The sequence below is a fragment of the Barbatula barbatula genome (assembly GCF_947034865.1).
Source record: "Barbatula barbatula genome assembly, chromosome: 1".
Taxonomy (NCBI): Eukaryota; Metazoa; Chordata; class Actinopteri; order Cypriniformes; family Nemacheilidae; genus Barbatula; species Barbatula barbatula.
The window spans coordinates 19,356,766-19,374,817 of NC_136766.1; the positions used below are offsets into that span (position 1 = coordinate 19,356,766).

Genomic DNA, 18,052 nt, shown 5'->3' on the forward strand with positions numbered 1-18,052 from the left:
GGATACTTGTCACAATGCTATGTGCATGAATGGTAAAATAACACAGTGTTCTTCTGAATTCATTGCTTCTGAGAGTCCAATTTATCTATAAAATTACAACTTGAAACAGGCTGCATGATCTGCAACATCATTGGCAGGCCTGCACTGTCAAAAATATTTACTTTATTAAGAAATAAAGAGTGATTGTACACTATAAATCCAAGCATTATGCTATACAGTAAGATTTCTTTTTAGAAAGCAAAATATTTTAAGAACAAATCTATCATTTATGCTAAACAGCTCTCTGTGTTTCTACATTCTAGGATTCCCTATGAAATTTACATTCTTAATTCAGTTGAGTAAAAAAATTATTTATTTACAGCATTATATTTGAGAATTAATGAGAATTGACCTAAACATGATCGTCCACAGCACTGGCTGCTAAACTAGAGTGATGACATGCAGCACATCATGCAAAAGATGCTACAATAAAGTAGCATAGTAGATGTAGCATCATAGTAGCATCTGCATAGCAGATGTAGAACTTAAGGCAGGAGAGATAACCAAAGCCATGCGAGCAAGAGATACATTAGGTTGGAAATTAATAAGGAACTAGAGAGTGTGAATATATTCCTCTGGGTGGCTTTTGGTGAGTGTGTGGCTTCCGGCTGGACAGCTGTTTAATTGTGGAATGACTCAAGCCTCTGATGCTCTGAGGTTGGGTGGCCATCTGTCCAAGCAAACATGGTAAACAACAGGGAAATGCTGGCCACTGTTTGTTTATGCCACAACTCAACCTGACTGCCAGGCCACACTGTCCGAGTTGTCAATCTGGCGACAGGTTATAGGTTATTTGTTTTTTGTTAATAACTAAAAGATATTAAATATTACTTTTGTTTTACATTATTTTCTAGAATCACAGCCATCACATACAACGCCGCCCCTAAAAATTCCTCATTAATGTTTTGATTGACACATATCCTGTCCTCTTTATATTGCTTCATTCAACCCTTAAAGGTCCCTTGAGATGTAACAATCCATTCATTGGTCCCTAATTTCATTTACCAATCTGTCAAAGGACGCCGTGTTTTCCGATACTGCTCGGGCCTGGTAGCAGTTGTTACCCAGATTAATATACAGAGGGAAGTGGACAATTGCACACCTATTAAGAGCAATTGATTGGATGTACTTGCACGGCTGCCAAGAGCACCATACCTCTTCGAGCAACAGAGGGTGGGTAGAGAGGGGGGTCAGGGGTTTAACAGCCGATAATGGGAGCCAGGTCAGCCATTAAAAACCCAGCTGGCCGTCAGCCAGGAGGAATCTGCCTGTTTCCGCTACTGCCCTCCATCTCTGTCGCTGTCTGCAAAGCTTTAATGTGCTAATGCACAAACACACAAATGGGTCTCAGGGTGGCACTGAGCGGTTTACCGGATCTAGGAGGTGGGTGGATGTGTACTGGAATACCACAGCAGACTGGGGAAAGTATGGGATCCAGATTAGTGGAAAAGAGAGTCACAGGCAATATCCGGAAATGTAAACTCGACATAACTTTACCATAAGCATCTTGAATTCCCTGAAAAGGAAGTCTTTGGTTGGACTGGATGACTGCTTGAACGGGAAATCCAAAGAAGTGTAATTTGTGTGAAGTTGTTGTAAAGTTATACTGAGAAAGTCTAGTTGGAGGTCTCTGGTCGGTAAAGGTTAAAAAACCCTAAAAGAGTGTTGAACCCACCTTAACAATTCCTACGAGAGTCCTTAAGGCCATAATCTCAGCCTCTGCAGTTTCATCTCATCTAACAGCGAGATTCATCTGCCGCTGTCCTGGCTATGTTTCAAATAGAGCTGTTACTGCTCCCCCCCCCCCATCTCCCCAATTGCATTAGTGCTTAACCAGGCAAACCCTGAGAGGCAGCAGCGATAACCATTACTGACAGTCGACAGGGCCCTGCCTCGGCTCTGTAAGTAAACCACACAAGCCGCCTGATAAAACATCCGCAACTGCCGTCCCCCTGCCTCGCCCATGTGAAATACAGCAAGTGAAGAAACAGCTCGATTCAGCCGGCCTGCTCGCATCTTCGCTTGAGCGAGCACAGCAATACGAGGGGTAATTTACACCCCGGCCAAACCTGTCATTACCAGAGGGCACTTGTTATGGCTGCACCCGATGTTTTTCCAATTCACCTCCAACCACTGTGACTGTCAATCTCCTGAGTGGATGTAGCGGGGTGGGCGAGTTGGGGGGGGTGGGAGAGAGGCAATTTTCCTCGACGGGGGATAATGGAAGTGAAGTGGCAAGAAACGTAGGATTGTTTCAATGAGCAAGATGACTCAAAATGAAGTGCTGGTGTAGTTTAAAGTCTTGGGGACTAACAAATTGCATCTTACTGACACACACACTCTCTTTTAAAAAAGCTCACACAGCACAATTCATTTTATCAAGTGATAAACATATTCTGTGTACACTTGCATTACACCTGCTGGTTCTTTTTATAAGCTGGAAAGTGCAGATGGATGTGAAAATCGCTATGTGCAGTGAATCCTGAGATCAAAGCAGCAGCAGCAGATTCACCCACAAGAACACACACACAACCCGAAACAACACAAAACAGCTCAGCACAGGTCTTCCTCTGACGTCGCTTTGGGACTCCCTGAGGTCTCGTCCTCCAGAGGTGGGTCCAGGCTGAGTGTGTCTTTTTCTCTCTCAATGGATGCTCTGCAGAGGAGGTGTAGCAGCCATCAAAACAAATGAGAGCTTACACACGTATATAAGATTAAGCTGTCATTACAAACACTTCTGCAAGAGTAAAGACTAGAAATGCATTTGAAACAATGCCAAAGTGATTCAGACATATTAGCCGTGATATATCTTTGTTGGATGCCCCACCTCCTCAAGCTTTGAAATCTGATATTTGAGCCGCTGCTACGTGCTTATGGGAACGTGAAGCTTGACGGGTTTGTGGAAACCTTCGAAGCATTATCGCAGCTGTTTATCATAAGTGACAATGATCTAGCTGAATGAATGAGTTGCCAGATGGACAAACATCAAAGTGACATTGGTTTTTAACGTCGGATTGTAACTACATTTGTAGTTACAACACATTACACGCTACATTTAACACCTTTACAGAGGATATATTGATTCATTGACCATCCAGAAGTGGCGTAGTCATTGTAAACCATACTGACTACAAAATCAGTATTTTCAGCTAGCAATCGAAATATGTTTATTGCTCAAACAATGTACCTATAGCTTTAAAATATTCTATTAATAGCATATTCTATTAAAAACTCCTTAAGTGCAGCACTTGTTTTAATGCTCATTTACTTCCCAGAAAAAGAGCATTAGAACAGTATGTATGAGTGTTTTAATATTTATTTATTAAGAGCTCAGTACATTCTGTACTGTTTATATCAGTATATGTCTGAGGGGGGGGTTTCGCCTCAAACCTCCGACGGTTTGTTCTATAAAACATTATATGCAGAAACGCACAGCGAGTGCTGAGGCTCCTGCATGACCCTCGTTCACAAACTATAAAAGCCCTCTTTTTCAGATTTTTTGCTTCATTTAGTCTTCTTCCTATTTTTTCCTTCTCCTAGTTATCAAAGTTTTAATTGAAAGTCAGCGAAAGGTGGCCGGGCACCCAGCTGAGCTCTCAACATAGCCGTCTTATCATCCGGGTTTGATCTTCCTCTCATGAGGCTACGAGCCCCTGCGTCATTCACAAAAATCATTCAAATAGCTCCGACCTCAAAGCTTCGTCTTCATTCAGAAATCTTTTTATAGCACAGGCTGTGCCGGGGAAGGGGTGGATTATGAGAACGGTTGGCTGGAGGGGGAAAAGAGGAGGGTAGGAGTCTGTGCGTATGTTTGTGTGTTTGCTGGACTGTTTGGGGTGGCTCATGTGTGTAGAAACTGGCTGTATTTCGCTGCCTCACCTGTCTGTTTAATCTCAGACACGTTTGCGATTGGTGGAAATGCGAGCCGGTGCTGTGACGGACTGCTGTGAATGTCTGATCCAGCAGTGTGGAAGTTCATTGGCCAACAGTAAAGACGTCACAGCACCTTGTTAGAAAGAGATGCTGCAAACAGAACAGCATTGCTGAGGAAACAGGACTCGTCACCGAGAGCAACCTTATTCACAGATACAACACACCCACAAACACTCGATCGGTAAATAACTTTGAATTATGTTGGGCTGCAAAAGCTTTAACTGATAGCTAAAACTGTATACATATAAACAGTGAATACACTCTCTATACATGTATTTATTTTTAAAGCTCAGTCAAGAAAAAAAAACTAGTCTGACGAGATCTGCAGAAAATTATTATATCAAAGATAGTCATCTTACAGTTAGCTGGTTAAAACTGCGTTGGGCACATGCATGTGTCTCAACATTGGCATCATTCAGAGAATGGGAGGTATTTAGGATATTCACACAGATAAGACTGCTGGGAAATTGGTGATGTGGCACTAATCAGCCCCTGTGTGTTTGTTGGGGGGGCATTTAAAACATTAGTTGTCTCTAACATGGGCACATTCACTTACGTTGACACATTATTCGCAAGCAGGGTGTATCCACATGCACGCACGTCCCTATATCCTTCACATCCTCTTCAGTGTGTGTCCCATTCAGCTGCGACTGCACACAGTCAAATTGGTTTGCGGTGGGAGGGGTATTGGTGTATAGACGTGGTTTGTAGTCAAAAGCAGCCGGGCGAGTGACTGATTGTCAGATAAATCAGAGGAGAGATAACAGCATGCGTTATACCTTAGTACTGCACACATGTACTTTTACTTTGTGCATTCTATTTACCCTCCAAAAATGTGTATTGGCTTATTTAACTGTATGTGTCCTTGTTTCAGTTACACTTTTTATACTGCAGCAAAAGGCTTTTAAATAAAAGACAATGCTTTCAAAACGCTAACAAAACTTCTCATTTACAGAATCTAAACAAAGCACCACTGTGCACTTTATGCATGATTATTGTTCTTTAAAATTCAGCATTATGCTTTTACCCATGTATTGTGTTTGTTTTATATGCTAATATTAGGGATGTAACAATATTATCGATATCGTGTCATCGCAATAGCAAAATTGTCTCATAGGTGTGTTCGACCTCATGCTACACAGACCAATTGGTGAGATTATCCGCTTCCAGTCGCGGGAGGAGTTGGAAAAGGAGCAGTCAAGTCAGACACCTGCTGCTTAGTGATGTTCGCACATTGTTTCCTTTTCAAAGCGTGAATGAAGAGGCTCAGGTATGACGTATTTTTGTATGCAAAACCCGGAAGTGACTTAGCTTTTTAGGACTTAAGTTTATCTTTTCACCTACTTCCATACTATAGAGTAGGTGAAAATCAGCTTGAGTCATGAATAGTGGCTGCGACCAAATACCCCTAACTTGCGGTCTTGGCCACTTGAGAGCACGTGCATGCAGGAAGTAAGAGCGCAAGTCTATCCAATGTCTTAAAAAATCCAAAATGCAGATAATTAGAAACACCACATTAATTAACGTTTTTAATTAATGTCCGAAATGTATTCATACTACTTCCACTCATACTACAAAGAGCGTACTGTATATATATATATGATTTCCAACGCAGCCTATGGGTTTCATTAATGGGTTTTTGGTAGATTGCCCAAAATAAGTTCCCAAAATAAAACCTATATATATTTTCACATTTTATTCTATGACATAAAACCCACCAATTATAACCCACTTGTGATTTAAAAAAAGACTATGATATAAAGCTCACATATAATGCTTCATGGGCACACATATCTTAAAACATAGATGCAGATTCATTCACAGTCATTACAGGGAAACATCTTTTTATCAGTTTGAAAGATTTGTCGGAGGCTTGGTGGTGGTGGTGACGTTGATATCGAGGTTCCTTAAGTGTAGTCTGTTTATAGCGATTTACTTCTGCCGATTGTATTTCGGCTTCAATAGTAACAAATGTTGTGTTGATTGTGAAGATTATCTTGATAGGGAAAAATGTGTAAACATCATAAACCTTTATTAAATCACAGAGCTATGGGAAAAATGCATAGGCTAACGGTCGAGGGAACCAGCACGACACTTACTTCCAGGTTAGCCTACAAAATACATAATCTCTGAGCCTCTCTATGAAGTCGATTATATAGTGAATTTGTCCAAAAAACAAACGTTTCAATAAAAAAAGAAGCAACGATAAACACTGCATATTGTGTGTGTTTTGTGCTGCTTAACAGTGTATGCCTAAAAATAAAAAAAGATATATATATTTTTAATATATTTCAATAAAATATTATGATTATACAAACAGAGTTTTAAAAACATGTATTAGTTGAACTGAAGGTGTTAGAATAAACCAGAAACACACGTGATCTTTGTCAAATAGCTACCATATAATGATACCCTAGAATGCAGTTACATTCTCTCAGTGTCTCATAGTGACATCACGTGGAAACGTCCAAATTTGACGCGTGGTTGACTGGAATGCATTGAGGTCAGAAGTCGGATATGTTACGTCATAATATCCGAAACACGAGTTGTCGCGAATGCAGCATAAGATGCTGTGCCGGCTGAGATAGAAACTTTGCTTTATGTATATGGTATTTTACAAGTAGAATAAGAATTTTAAGAATATTATCTATTTCCGATGAACCAGTATCACAATCCAAATCAATTTTTTCAGTAGTATAAATAAACTTGGAAAACGTCTTAGATCAACAAAATGTTTTTCTATAAGAGTAACTGAAAAATAAATGTACAGTTGTTGCTCTCGTGGTACTTTGATGCCACATGTAAAAGTCACGTGGCATCAGCGCTGGTCTCTGTTCTGATGAACACAGAGAACTGTTTGGTTCAAGCATTCTTCCAAATATCCGTGTACATCAGAACAAACGATATAAATAAAACTGAATTGAACTTTCATAATCGATTTAGTAAACATAGAAAAAAGTCCCATGACCAAACTTCACGCAAAAGTTACGTTTTACTATACGACAGAACAGCAACTGTCCGTCTTTTTGTCTCTCTCTACTGTATAATGGTGGACGTGATGCTGTTACTTTTCTCACTTTAAACGGAAACCACCCTTTATCAAGGTGACTCCAACTCCACAAATAGCCTATCACCTGCTGCCAAAACTATTCCCAACATCCGAGGAGGTTCCAGGTAATGGACAAAAAAAAGCTGTAATTATAAGAAATTTGCAGGAGTGTGAGTGTATATGTCATTAACTGTGCTGTACTTCTGTTGACTGAGATTTTTTATTAAATAGATGAAGAGTTTTCCAAAGTCTCTATTCACTATCGACAGAAAATTCTGATGTTGAGGCTACTGTTAGCAGACAGCAAATAGGAAGGGTCAACGGGTCAACACCTACTTGAGCCTTTCCTGATGTTCTCTGCTCCCTCTCTCAGACACGTCAAGCAAAGGAAAGTTTTTTGATCTGAATGAAAAGTTTTGTGAAGTGAATTATGGCACACATGCACGTGACCGTACAGTATCAGCGCTGCCAACGCACACCCCAGCCAGAAGGGTTAGCTTGAAATAAACTCGCACCAGAGCCAAGAAATCCTCTCCAGCTCACTTTCTCAGTGAGAGCTCAATCACAGCTCAGAAACTGCTTGCATTCGTTTTTAGCAAACTGTTTCATTAAAAATATGCGAATGCGTGCAGCTGTGGTGTGATAGCGCTCAGGCCATAACAGGTGAGCTGAATTGACGCTGCTGGGTTGCACAAACATAAGGCCTTTACACCTATATTTATGTTTCCTTCATAACTTTACAGCTGAGAGTAAAGAACGTTTGTAAGAATCAGGGTTTGCACGTCTCATTCTACAACAGCTTTATTGATTCGAAAAAACTAAGAATTAAATATGAGTAATCTGAATTCCTCAGCTCGCTCTACCGATCTTCACGCGGTATCTTTTCGCCTCTCTCATCTCACAGCAGGATCAAAGCTTCACAGTTGACACGTATTAGCATGCAGGCAGCTTGTGAGTGTCGGCGTGACGTCAGTAGAGAAGGAGAGGCAAAAGTGTCTGAGGGAGAGTGGAGTCTTTGGTTGATCACACCATTATTAGAACAGCAAACACACTTAAACACCATTAAGTTCAACATTACATGTGCGTTTAGTTTCCACGGTAACGACAGGGCGGTGTATATTTAGAGCTGACGGAATAAGAACGTGAAGTAGAGCTAGGAGATGGAAAATTTGTGGGGGGGTGGCACACGCAATTATCATCATAAAGACTTCTGACATGTTTTAGTCATGACATGTTTTTATCCATTTAAAGTGATTTAAGTGTGGTTGAATACAAACCAAATTAAATTGAGTTTTTTTTGTTTTCTTTCTGACCTTTAAATAAAGTATTATAAGAAACTCATAGAAGAATAGAATACCTCTTTCTTAATGTTTTGCTTTGTATGTGAATTTGCTTTGGGTCTGTCAATCCTGACCAGTTGGAGGCAGCACTTACTACAGTCAATGCATTTTAAAACCTCATCTCCTTACTTTACTGTAAAGACTGAGTAAGATCAATGGTTCTGGCAACATTTAAATAATACATACTGGAAATCATTTTCTGGGAAAATAGTCATTAATGAATCATCTTATGAAGGAAATGTGATGTGTACAGTACCTATGACATATTTGGCAAAGAAGAAATTGAAGAAAAACCTTTCCTTTGTCTCATATATTATTTAAGTTAATATTTAACAGCTAAAAAACGTATATATTTGACTCACATATGGTTTAACTTTGTATTTAACAGCTAATTCCTATTCATTGCATCCAGTCCTTCTAATGAAATTACATTAGCAACATTCTTGGCGCATCTCTATTTTTTACCATCGTAATTTGATTGGTGGAATGACATGGTATTTTCGACATGATATTTTTCCAACAAAACAGTTTGACATAAACTTAGCACTCTACAACTGCTTACATTGTCATGCAGAGTGAACCGATATACTTTAAAGAGGTGTTAAAACAAGAGGCTGCGAGCTCAAAGAAAATATTTTCATCCTGTTCCATGCTACCGGGGAGGTGTTTGGGTATTTGATTCAGATCTGAGCTCAAACTCAGGGGCCGGCGTACAGTACACGAGGCGATCGGCATTACCATGGCAGCGGAATCCCACCCAAGTCCTGCAGGTGTGTGACTCACCCCCACTAGCTCAACAAAGGGAGAGAGGCCGCCGCATTGAGATGCAATCTCTTCGTCTCTTTCTCTCTCTCCACGTCTGCATTGGCTCTTAAGGTGGCCATGCGGGCACCTGACGCGTTTTTGATGTCCACTCTTTAATTGTGTCAAACTTGTTGCACATATTTCATCTGAGATTAAATGTCTTTCTCCCACACTTTAGAATTGTCTTGACCTCTCGTACGGCTGCTGGGGAGGGCTACGACTGCACACTGGCATATTTGAGCTGTTAATAGAAACTTCACAGGACGCAGTCGGACATCAGCACTTTAGTCATGAATGCAGCAAAACGAGTCGGAAAGACGTGAGAGTTGGATGAAACCCACGTGTGAAGTGATACTTCATTTGGCTATGAGCTGAAGTAACAGAGCCAGTAATGTGGTAAAGTCTATTTATTGGTGTAATTGGGTAGCAGTTACTCAGCAGGTAGGCGATGAACTCAACCTTGAACACCCCCAGACCATTCAGGTCGGTAGTTTCTCTTGAATTGTTTTAGGAGACTTTGGGTGTGACTTTAGGAAATTTACAGTACATAGAGATCAGTGATCGTCAATTTTATTATTGTTTACATGAACTTATCACTAATTTTATCCCATACAAAATGTCTTACTTTGTGTACTTTTAAAACGACGGTGAACCCAAACATGGACACAAGTTTCTCTGAGAGAATATCTGATCTCAATTGTAACAATATACAATTCTCTATCGCCTTACAGCCGTTCTTAGCTTAGCCGACCGCGCTCTCGGGTTCTCCTGCACTTCTTCTTCACTCGGCTTCATCACCTTCTTCTGAGGGATGACCCAATAGGCGCCCTCTTGTCCCTTCTCCTCTTTACTTTCTTCGTCCTCCTCACCTTCCTCTTCCACTGCCTCACGTCGAGCTTTGGCTCGCTGGCGAACGCTGAGGCGCGGAGGTTCTGCCAGGTCCTCTCCACGGATGAAGCGTTTGGTCAGCCGATCCTCCAAGGAGTGGAAGGTGAGAACACAGAGTCGCCCCTTGGGACGGAGCAGGGTCTGCGCCGTACGCAGTCCGGCATGCAGCTCGTTCAGCTCATCGTTCACAAATATCCGTAAGGCCTGAAAGGTTTTGGTGGCCACGTGTGAAGGTCTCTGCAGCCGGTCTCGGCGGGCAAACAGCGCGCTGGCTGGAAATGCTCCTAGAATGGGGGAAAAAAGATGAAAGGATCACTTTACAGTTCAAGAGAGATCGTTCTTTTGCAATGATTTCATATAATGTTGAAGCTCGAAATGTTACAGCCACGTTTAGAAAAAATGGGATACAAAGGAAGGGTGTCTATAAGATGTGGCTCTGAGCTTCATGTGATGTTCTTTTTGTGAAGCTCCATTTAAGTTTGTAGTTTCAGTTTATGTCTAAATATGAACTGAATAAAACCTATACAAAAGACTAATAACTTCGCAATTTACATGTTTTTGCATTTGATCATTTTTAACACAGAAAGAAAAAGCCTGACGAGGCAATGTTTGAATCACTAAAACTAAAAAAATTACATTTTTATGTTTACATTAAGGTTAATAAATATCAAGGTCCAACATTCAAACAGACATCACCATAACTTGTGATCAAGTGATGATGCTTTTCTTTATTAATTATATAAGAGATAAAGGGCATAAATAGGTGCTTTTTGTAGGAACAATGAAGATAAAATGTTGATATGAAGAACAAAAAGGTGCAGTGCACTTTAATACAAGACCAGATAAACAAAAAAGACAAAGCCACTGAAAGATGCACACTGCTGGGGACACACAGGGGCTTATTTCAGATCACTGTGTGATGACACAGTGGTTTTGAAAATAAACAGGCTGTTATACAAAGCTCATGGAGAGATGGGTCCGTGCTGTATATTGTAACTTAAATTTGGTTAGCTGGTTAAAAGAGTATTCAGGATTCAAAAAATATTTGGGAGTAAAATTACAGTGATTTGCTTGTATTTTTGTTTTAAACGCTTGAAAGATTCTTAAGTTCTTAAAACATAAAAGGAGCTATAAGGCTGTTGAAATTGTACTTTTTTTCAGTGGAACTATTGTTCTGGGCAGATTTTTGGTTAATGTTCTACCAACATGATTAGCAAACATAATTCCTCTATATACGATTATATATTCATTTGATTATATCAAATGATCACTAGTTAACTCTTGCAAATCCTTGTGACTATGTTTTTGGTTTATCCAAGAGCCCCAGAGACTTCTATTGTGAGTTTAGTACTTAAAACACAATTTGTACTTGACTTTACATATAATGGGCCATATTTTAACAATCTAAGTGCATGGTGTAATGGGCTCAGCGCAGGTGCACACAGGGCATGTCCGAATCCACTTTTCCTATTTAAACCAATCAGAGTCTCATCTCTCATACCCTTTCAGAGCCAGTTGCGCTCGCACCATGGCAGATTTGCTATTTACATAAATAATGGACGCTTCTCCAGAGGAAACGCATCTGCTCGTGCATGAGGTTAAAGCGCGCAAGCTAACCATCTACATGACAAGCAGGTAATTTGGTACGTCTGCTAAATGACTAAATGTTAATGTAAATGTTTGTGTGGTGCTGAGCTTCTCTCTGTGTAAGAAGTGAAAGCGCGTTGTGGACCCGCCCAGAGGCACATCTTTTAACATGCACTTTAAATAACAAACAAAATTGCACCGGGTCATAATTAAAATGCTATTTTAAAAAAATTCTAACGTCATACATTTTTTTAAAAGTTATACAATGCTAATTTGAATAAAACTTTTATTTTATTTTAATTAATGCTTAAAAATAATACAACCACACAAAACTGTGTGACATTTTTCTTTTTTCGGGTATTTAATAAAATAAATAAATGTTTATGGCTGTTTAGTATTGCCTATAGTCCTTGCTCATATTAAAGCACAGGTCTGCTGCCTTTGATTTCATATCATGAATTTTTATTCATGCCTCTGAACTGCATAATCACATATGTTGAATAAAATACAGCAATGCCTCAATTCATATTCTGTTGTCGTGTGAACCCGGACAGTTTGCTGTTGTGCAGGAAATACATTGAACAATATTTTATAGTATTAATTGTTTAATAGTATACAGTAGTATTAATTAGAGATGCACCAATTTACAGACCAACAGTCGGTATAGTTTAATAAAAGCATTTTTTTCTGATGAACGGGCCGATATATCCTGTCAATCAAAAAAAGGACAAGAAAATGCAATTAATTTGTGCTCTGTATATAGATAATGTTAAGAAACATCACCGCTTTGATGTTCTATACAAATAGTCATTCGAGTAAGGTCCATATAGATTAATAACATTAAAAAAATAAAGAAATATTAATTTAAGCTTCTGAATCAGTGTCGGCAGATATCACTAATAATCAACTATTTGTATCAGTGCATCTCTAGTAATAACATAATTCTTGCTATCATGATTTAGTTATAATTTATAAAAAAAAATATATACATTTATAAATTAAAAATAAATAAATAAATCTGTACAACTAAAAAAAAATAATAATCTTTAACAACAAAGCCAGTTGATAGAAAATCACAGTATCAGTGGAGCAGCTCTCTAAATGACAGTTTAAATTCTTTAACCTTTGTGTTAGCCTGTTTAAAAAGTAATTTGACTGAAATTATGCTAGCTGTCAAAAACTAAGATTTTTTATTTTTGTGTGTTAACCGCTGCTGTTATTCCTGAAAATGACTGAGTGCAGGAGATGGAGAGACATATATTTGTAAGAGAGGTGTTGCATCTCACAAGTCTTGCACTTCTGGACTTTGAGAGTGAGACACCAGCCAATCAATAGGACCACATGCCTTACCCAACAATCCCAACCAAGATTTGACGAACAGCAAAATATGAAGAAAAATGAAAAGACATAAAAAAACAAGAAAAGAATGAATAGAAAGATAAACAACACTAAGACTAGAAATAGCTAGTCATAGGAAAATCTGCAAAATATACACATAAAAACATAAGCCAATAATGCACAAACAAATAAAATCAAGTTTGAGTTTAGCAGACACAAAAAATAATAATACAATTTTATTTTTCTTTACGACAGCAATACAGAAAATGAAAATATCCTCATTTTGGAAGAGTGTCAAATAATGACATTTTGCACTACAATAAAAGCCTAACAGATACTGTGTCAATAAAAACACCAATGAGTTTTTTTCTATTACCTCAAGGGTGCTCTCATCACATTCAGGCGGCAATCTCTATTGATTCTCTGGCCTTGAATCCTGACGGGTGTGACAGTGGAGACAGCCTCTGTCTAATTACCTATAAATTTACAATGAACTCCCTGTGTTAAAAAAATTGTTAACATACAAGCCTAATGGGCTGTATATTGTACGAGCCAATGTTTTCTGTCAATTGTCATTTAAAAAAAAAATCAATCAGATAATTTACATTTTTACACCAACCTTAATGCACAGAAAAAAAACACTTGCTTTAAACCACAGTGAATGTTTTACACATGGTAAGTCATACAACACATATATTTGTTGAGTGTATGTAAATGAATGTAATTGCTTGTCAGTCTTTTATGACGGGAAGGATTAGAGGGTAACACCCAGCTGCTCATGGATTTCATAATGGCAGTATGTCTTTGTTTGGATGTAAGTGATTACTGCATGACACCCGTCTGTAATCATGAGAGAGATTGCTCTTCAAGCAGTCTCTGCACAAACACATTTCAGTTAGAATAGAGGGATAATTCTTTGTCTGGCCGTGAACTGAATTACAGATTTCCTTTTGCAATCCCTCTCTATTAATGAAAGCTCAAGAATGAAGCACTGTATGCAGAGTTATCATTTAAAAATAACCTCTGATTTGGCAAATCCAGAAGTGAGATCTTTAAAAGTATGTTTAGCAGAGAAATAACTGCAATCTTGTATTACAAATACCAAACACTTTCTGATAAAATACACATTTGTTGGATGTCTTACCATTTTTAGCAATACATTTTAAATCGCTATAGCAGTGTAGTTTTTTTTTGGTATCATTGCAAATTCTCTTTCCGCTTATGTTCCAGCTGGATGCCTGTTAAGATTTTTATTTGCAATAATACTATGTATTGTATATTATTCTTATCTGTATGCATTAAATACATGTACTGAAATAATTTTCCACTTTTATGATTACTTTTTGTGTAAAGCTGCTTAAACAATGCAACCATGTAAAAAATATCTATATAAATAAACCTGAATTGAATCCATCATTCTTATTTATAACAGCTAAATGTTTTTATTTACAATATCCTGTATTTCAACCCTGATTTCTTTAAACGCTATGTCTGAAAAGTAAAATCTATACTGCTTCACATGTAATACTTGGCCACGAATGTCCTGAATCCTTAACCCTTGAGCTCTATTTTAGCACAGGAGAACACATGAAATCTTGCCCTCTGCGGTCATGATCCTTTTAACAATTCCAAATGCAATCCGCTGTGATCAAATTCTAGTAAAGATTGATTAAGACAGCTAAATACTTTATTAAATTTTCACGCCCCATGTTTGAAAATGACGCAGGACGGAGCTGTGAGTCAGTAGATGGTTTATTCCTTTAATTTATTCCTCATTTGTCATGAAACACTGTTATGGTTGAAGGGTGAATATCTTTTGCAAAAAAGACTCAATCCTGTATGCGCTATGACAACAAGATGATGACTCATCTTCAACAAATGTGTCTCACGGACACTTACATATTTCTCCTTGTTCACCTCTGGGAAAGAGAAGAGCAATACATACAGAGAGAGAGAGAGAGAAAATTAAAGCCTTCCATCTTCTTGTTTACCCTGAAGAGTTAACTAAAATTTGCAAAACACTTCCCAATCTGTGCAGACAACATCAGGCGTCCAGTAAAAAAGCTTATAAAGTGCTCTAGATTATTATAAAGAGCCAATTTATGCTGTTTTCTTTAGAAGGGCTCAGAAAGGGCCATTAAAAAAATCCTATGTATCTATGCTAAGTCTAAAAGAATGATACTTCATTATTACACAGTAAATCCCCTTTATAAAACCAAGAAGCCGCATAGGGACACTGAACATCAGGACTGTTATTTGAGGTTTAAAGGGCAGTGCTTCTATTGGCTGGTGGAAAACAGAAAAAAGTCTGTTGACTGTTCACAAAAATGACTCAAGGCTGCCGAGAAACATATAAGATGAACCTTTCGCTAAGGTTCAACATCTAGGCCACTATATACTAAGGTTGCAGGTTCAAATTTGACCATGGTAGAATTGGGCCGCTTTCATATGATAACGCTTAAGTGTTCTAGGGCTGAATCGATGTGTTAAAGCTATTTTCCAAACTTAAGCATCAAGCAATGTACCTGAAAAGGTATCTGCGGATATCTTTGTGTGAGATCCCCTGTGGTTTCCAGTAGATGTGAAATCTCATCTGGAAGTCCAAAAAAGGATTACAGTTTTCACGAAACTACAATATTTTATCACTTCCAAATGAGTGTCAAAAAACCATGGCTAATAAACAATCTAAAGATTATTCATGTCTAGTAAAATTCATACTGTATGTTAAGCAAAATCATTGCTAAGTTTAATAAAAAGTGCACAGTAAAGCAAGAAATTCTGAGACCACTAGTGAAAAGATATTCTATTTTGTAACACAACTTTATATACAGACATATACACATAATATAAACTATTGTTTAGGGTAATTTACTCACACGTTCAGTCTAGTCACCATTAGGGATGTACCGATCCGATACTCTGGATCGGATTTGGCTCCCATCCATACCTTTTTGAAAGGATCAGGTATCGATCATGCGCAAGTCAGCACGACCGATCCAAATCGGATACCAAATTACCAGCGATTGTTGAACGGGGAGCTGTATTTAAGTAAATAGAAAACGTTCGTTTATTTTGAGAAAAATGCATTTACTTAAAAATAATAATTAAATACTTAGATTTTTTTTGCGTAATTGCCTGACAGGCGAGTTTAGCGGGGAGACCTTTCAGGACCCAACTTTATGCCTATATGGAAATTAACTTCAGCGCGTCGTAGATGTGGAAATATTTCACGCTTGAAACAACAGAAAGCAGCACTGGAAGAGGTGGAAGTACTGTTGCGCGTTACAATACGACACATTTAATCAAACATCTTCAGAAGCATCACGGAAAAGATCACAAAGAGTTTGTACAAGCGAAACGCAAAAAGGACGAATTAAAGCAGCAAACCTTGCAGGAAGTATTTCAAAGGCAAGAAAAACTTCATAAAGACGACAAAAAATCTGTAAAAATCACAGAAAAAGTTGTGGAATTTATTTAACTAGATGATCAGCCTCTCTCTGTTGTGGAAAATGTAGGCTTCCGTCGCCTGAACCGCGTTAGTTTACCATCGCGTAAATACATTTCAGAAACAGCTTTGCCCGAGTTATTTTATAGTGTCGTCGCATGTTGCGGATCAGTTAAAAGATGTAAAATCTTTGAGCTTCACTACTAATATTTGGAGCTCCGACGTGTGTCCCATGTCCCTTTTGAGTTTAACCGCGCATTAGATGGATTCTGGTTACGCATTGCAGAGTGCTGTGCTACATGCTAAAGAGTTGCGAGGGTCACACACAACAGCGTGATTTCAGCTTCAATCAAATAAATGCTGAATGGTTGGAAAATACAGATTGTCATTTGGATGACTCCATAGCTTGATTAAATTTAATTTATTTCAATTACAAGTTTAGCACAGTGTTCTTAATAAAGATGTTAGTCATACTGTGTATATTATTTATCTAAGTTTTGATGTATTTCATGAATATACAAAGCTTGACTTTAAGCAGATTAATGTAATGACTGTGTGAGTTACAGACATTCTAAAACTTTAAAAGGTCAACAATAACTAATATCGGATTTGGATCGGTATCGGCCGATATTTGTAAGTTCAGTATCGGAATCAGATCGGCAGAGAAAAACTGGTATCGGTGCATCCCTAGTCACCATTTGCCCAAAATATGCAGTAATGTTAGCTTGGAATTATATCAACCAGCTTCTTGAGATCTATGCCATGCTTCTATTGGCTGCTTTAATTTATCAGCCATTTATCAGTCAAACACTTCTTCTTCAAAAACATAATATAAATATATTATTCTAAATTGTTTTTGTTTACAAAAATGATCTCAGACATTTAAGAATATGCCTGCAGATCAAAAGATTTGCAGGGTCATGAGAAACCCTTAACCCTTTTTTAAAATCCCTTTGAATCGGCATTGCATTGCGAACGTTCGCTGCAGTTTCAGACATTTCGATAATAAAGGAGCAATTTTGCCATTTCACCCGTTTGTGGAAAATAGTTCTGTTTTTACAGCATCACGCACTAGCCAGTCCCCCTGTGAAAAGTTACCTACAGTATCACCAACACGTCGAGACCCATCGTGACTTTGTTCCTCATATTTTCATCATGTTGGCTGAATGTCAGAAATGTGTCGCTGCATGGAATTATGGAGCTGAATGAGACACTAAATCCCAAGTTACACAAAGAGGACAATTGACAGTTTTGGATGAAAAGCTTCCGCTAAATACTAATTGAATAGCTAGATGCTAAGCTCCACCAGGCTGCATTCCCTCCACTCCTTAAAGACGACATTTATAATCTGCATGCTGAATGCGAAAAAGAAAGAGATTCTCACACACATCCCCACACAGATATTAAGCAGAAATCCAAGTTTGGTTTTGTTTAAAACAATCAGTAAACAAATCAATTAATAATACAAACAAAGCTAGGTCCCGACTCAAGTCATTTTAGTAAGTCACTCTTGAAACAATGTGTCAACTGTAGTAAAACACTGCCAGATAAAGCTAGAGTGCTACGGTGGAGGGAGAACTCTAACTAATAGGAGTACGGACTCTAAGGACAGCCTTAATAGTAAAACTG

The 18,052-nt window shown here is 38.3% G+C and overlaps 1 protein-coding gene across 4 annotated transcripts in view; it reads right to left on the reverse strand.

Moving 5' to 3' along the window:
- Positions 1-7,224: 7,224 nt before the first annotated feature.
- mettl15 (methyltransferase 15, mitochondrial 12S rRNA N4-cytidine) overlaps positions 7,225-18,052 on the reverse strand; it is a 69,203-nt gene continuing 58,375 nt past the window's right edge. For 3 of the 4 annotated variants that reach the window (XM_079466797.1, XM_079466799.1, XM_079466798.1), the window contains exon 6: positions 8,863-10,337. In XM_079466797.1, the coding sequence (XP_079322923.1) occupies positions 9,883-10,337 (455 nt within the window). In that variant the 3' untranslated portion in view covers positions 8,863-9,882. Of the gene's footprint in view, positions 10,338-18,052 lie in introns of all 4 variants that reach the window. The other variant, XM_079466796.1, reaches the window with a different exon arrangement.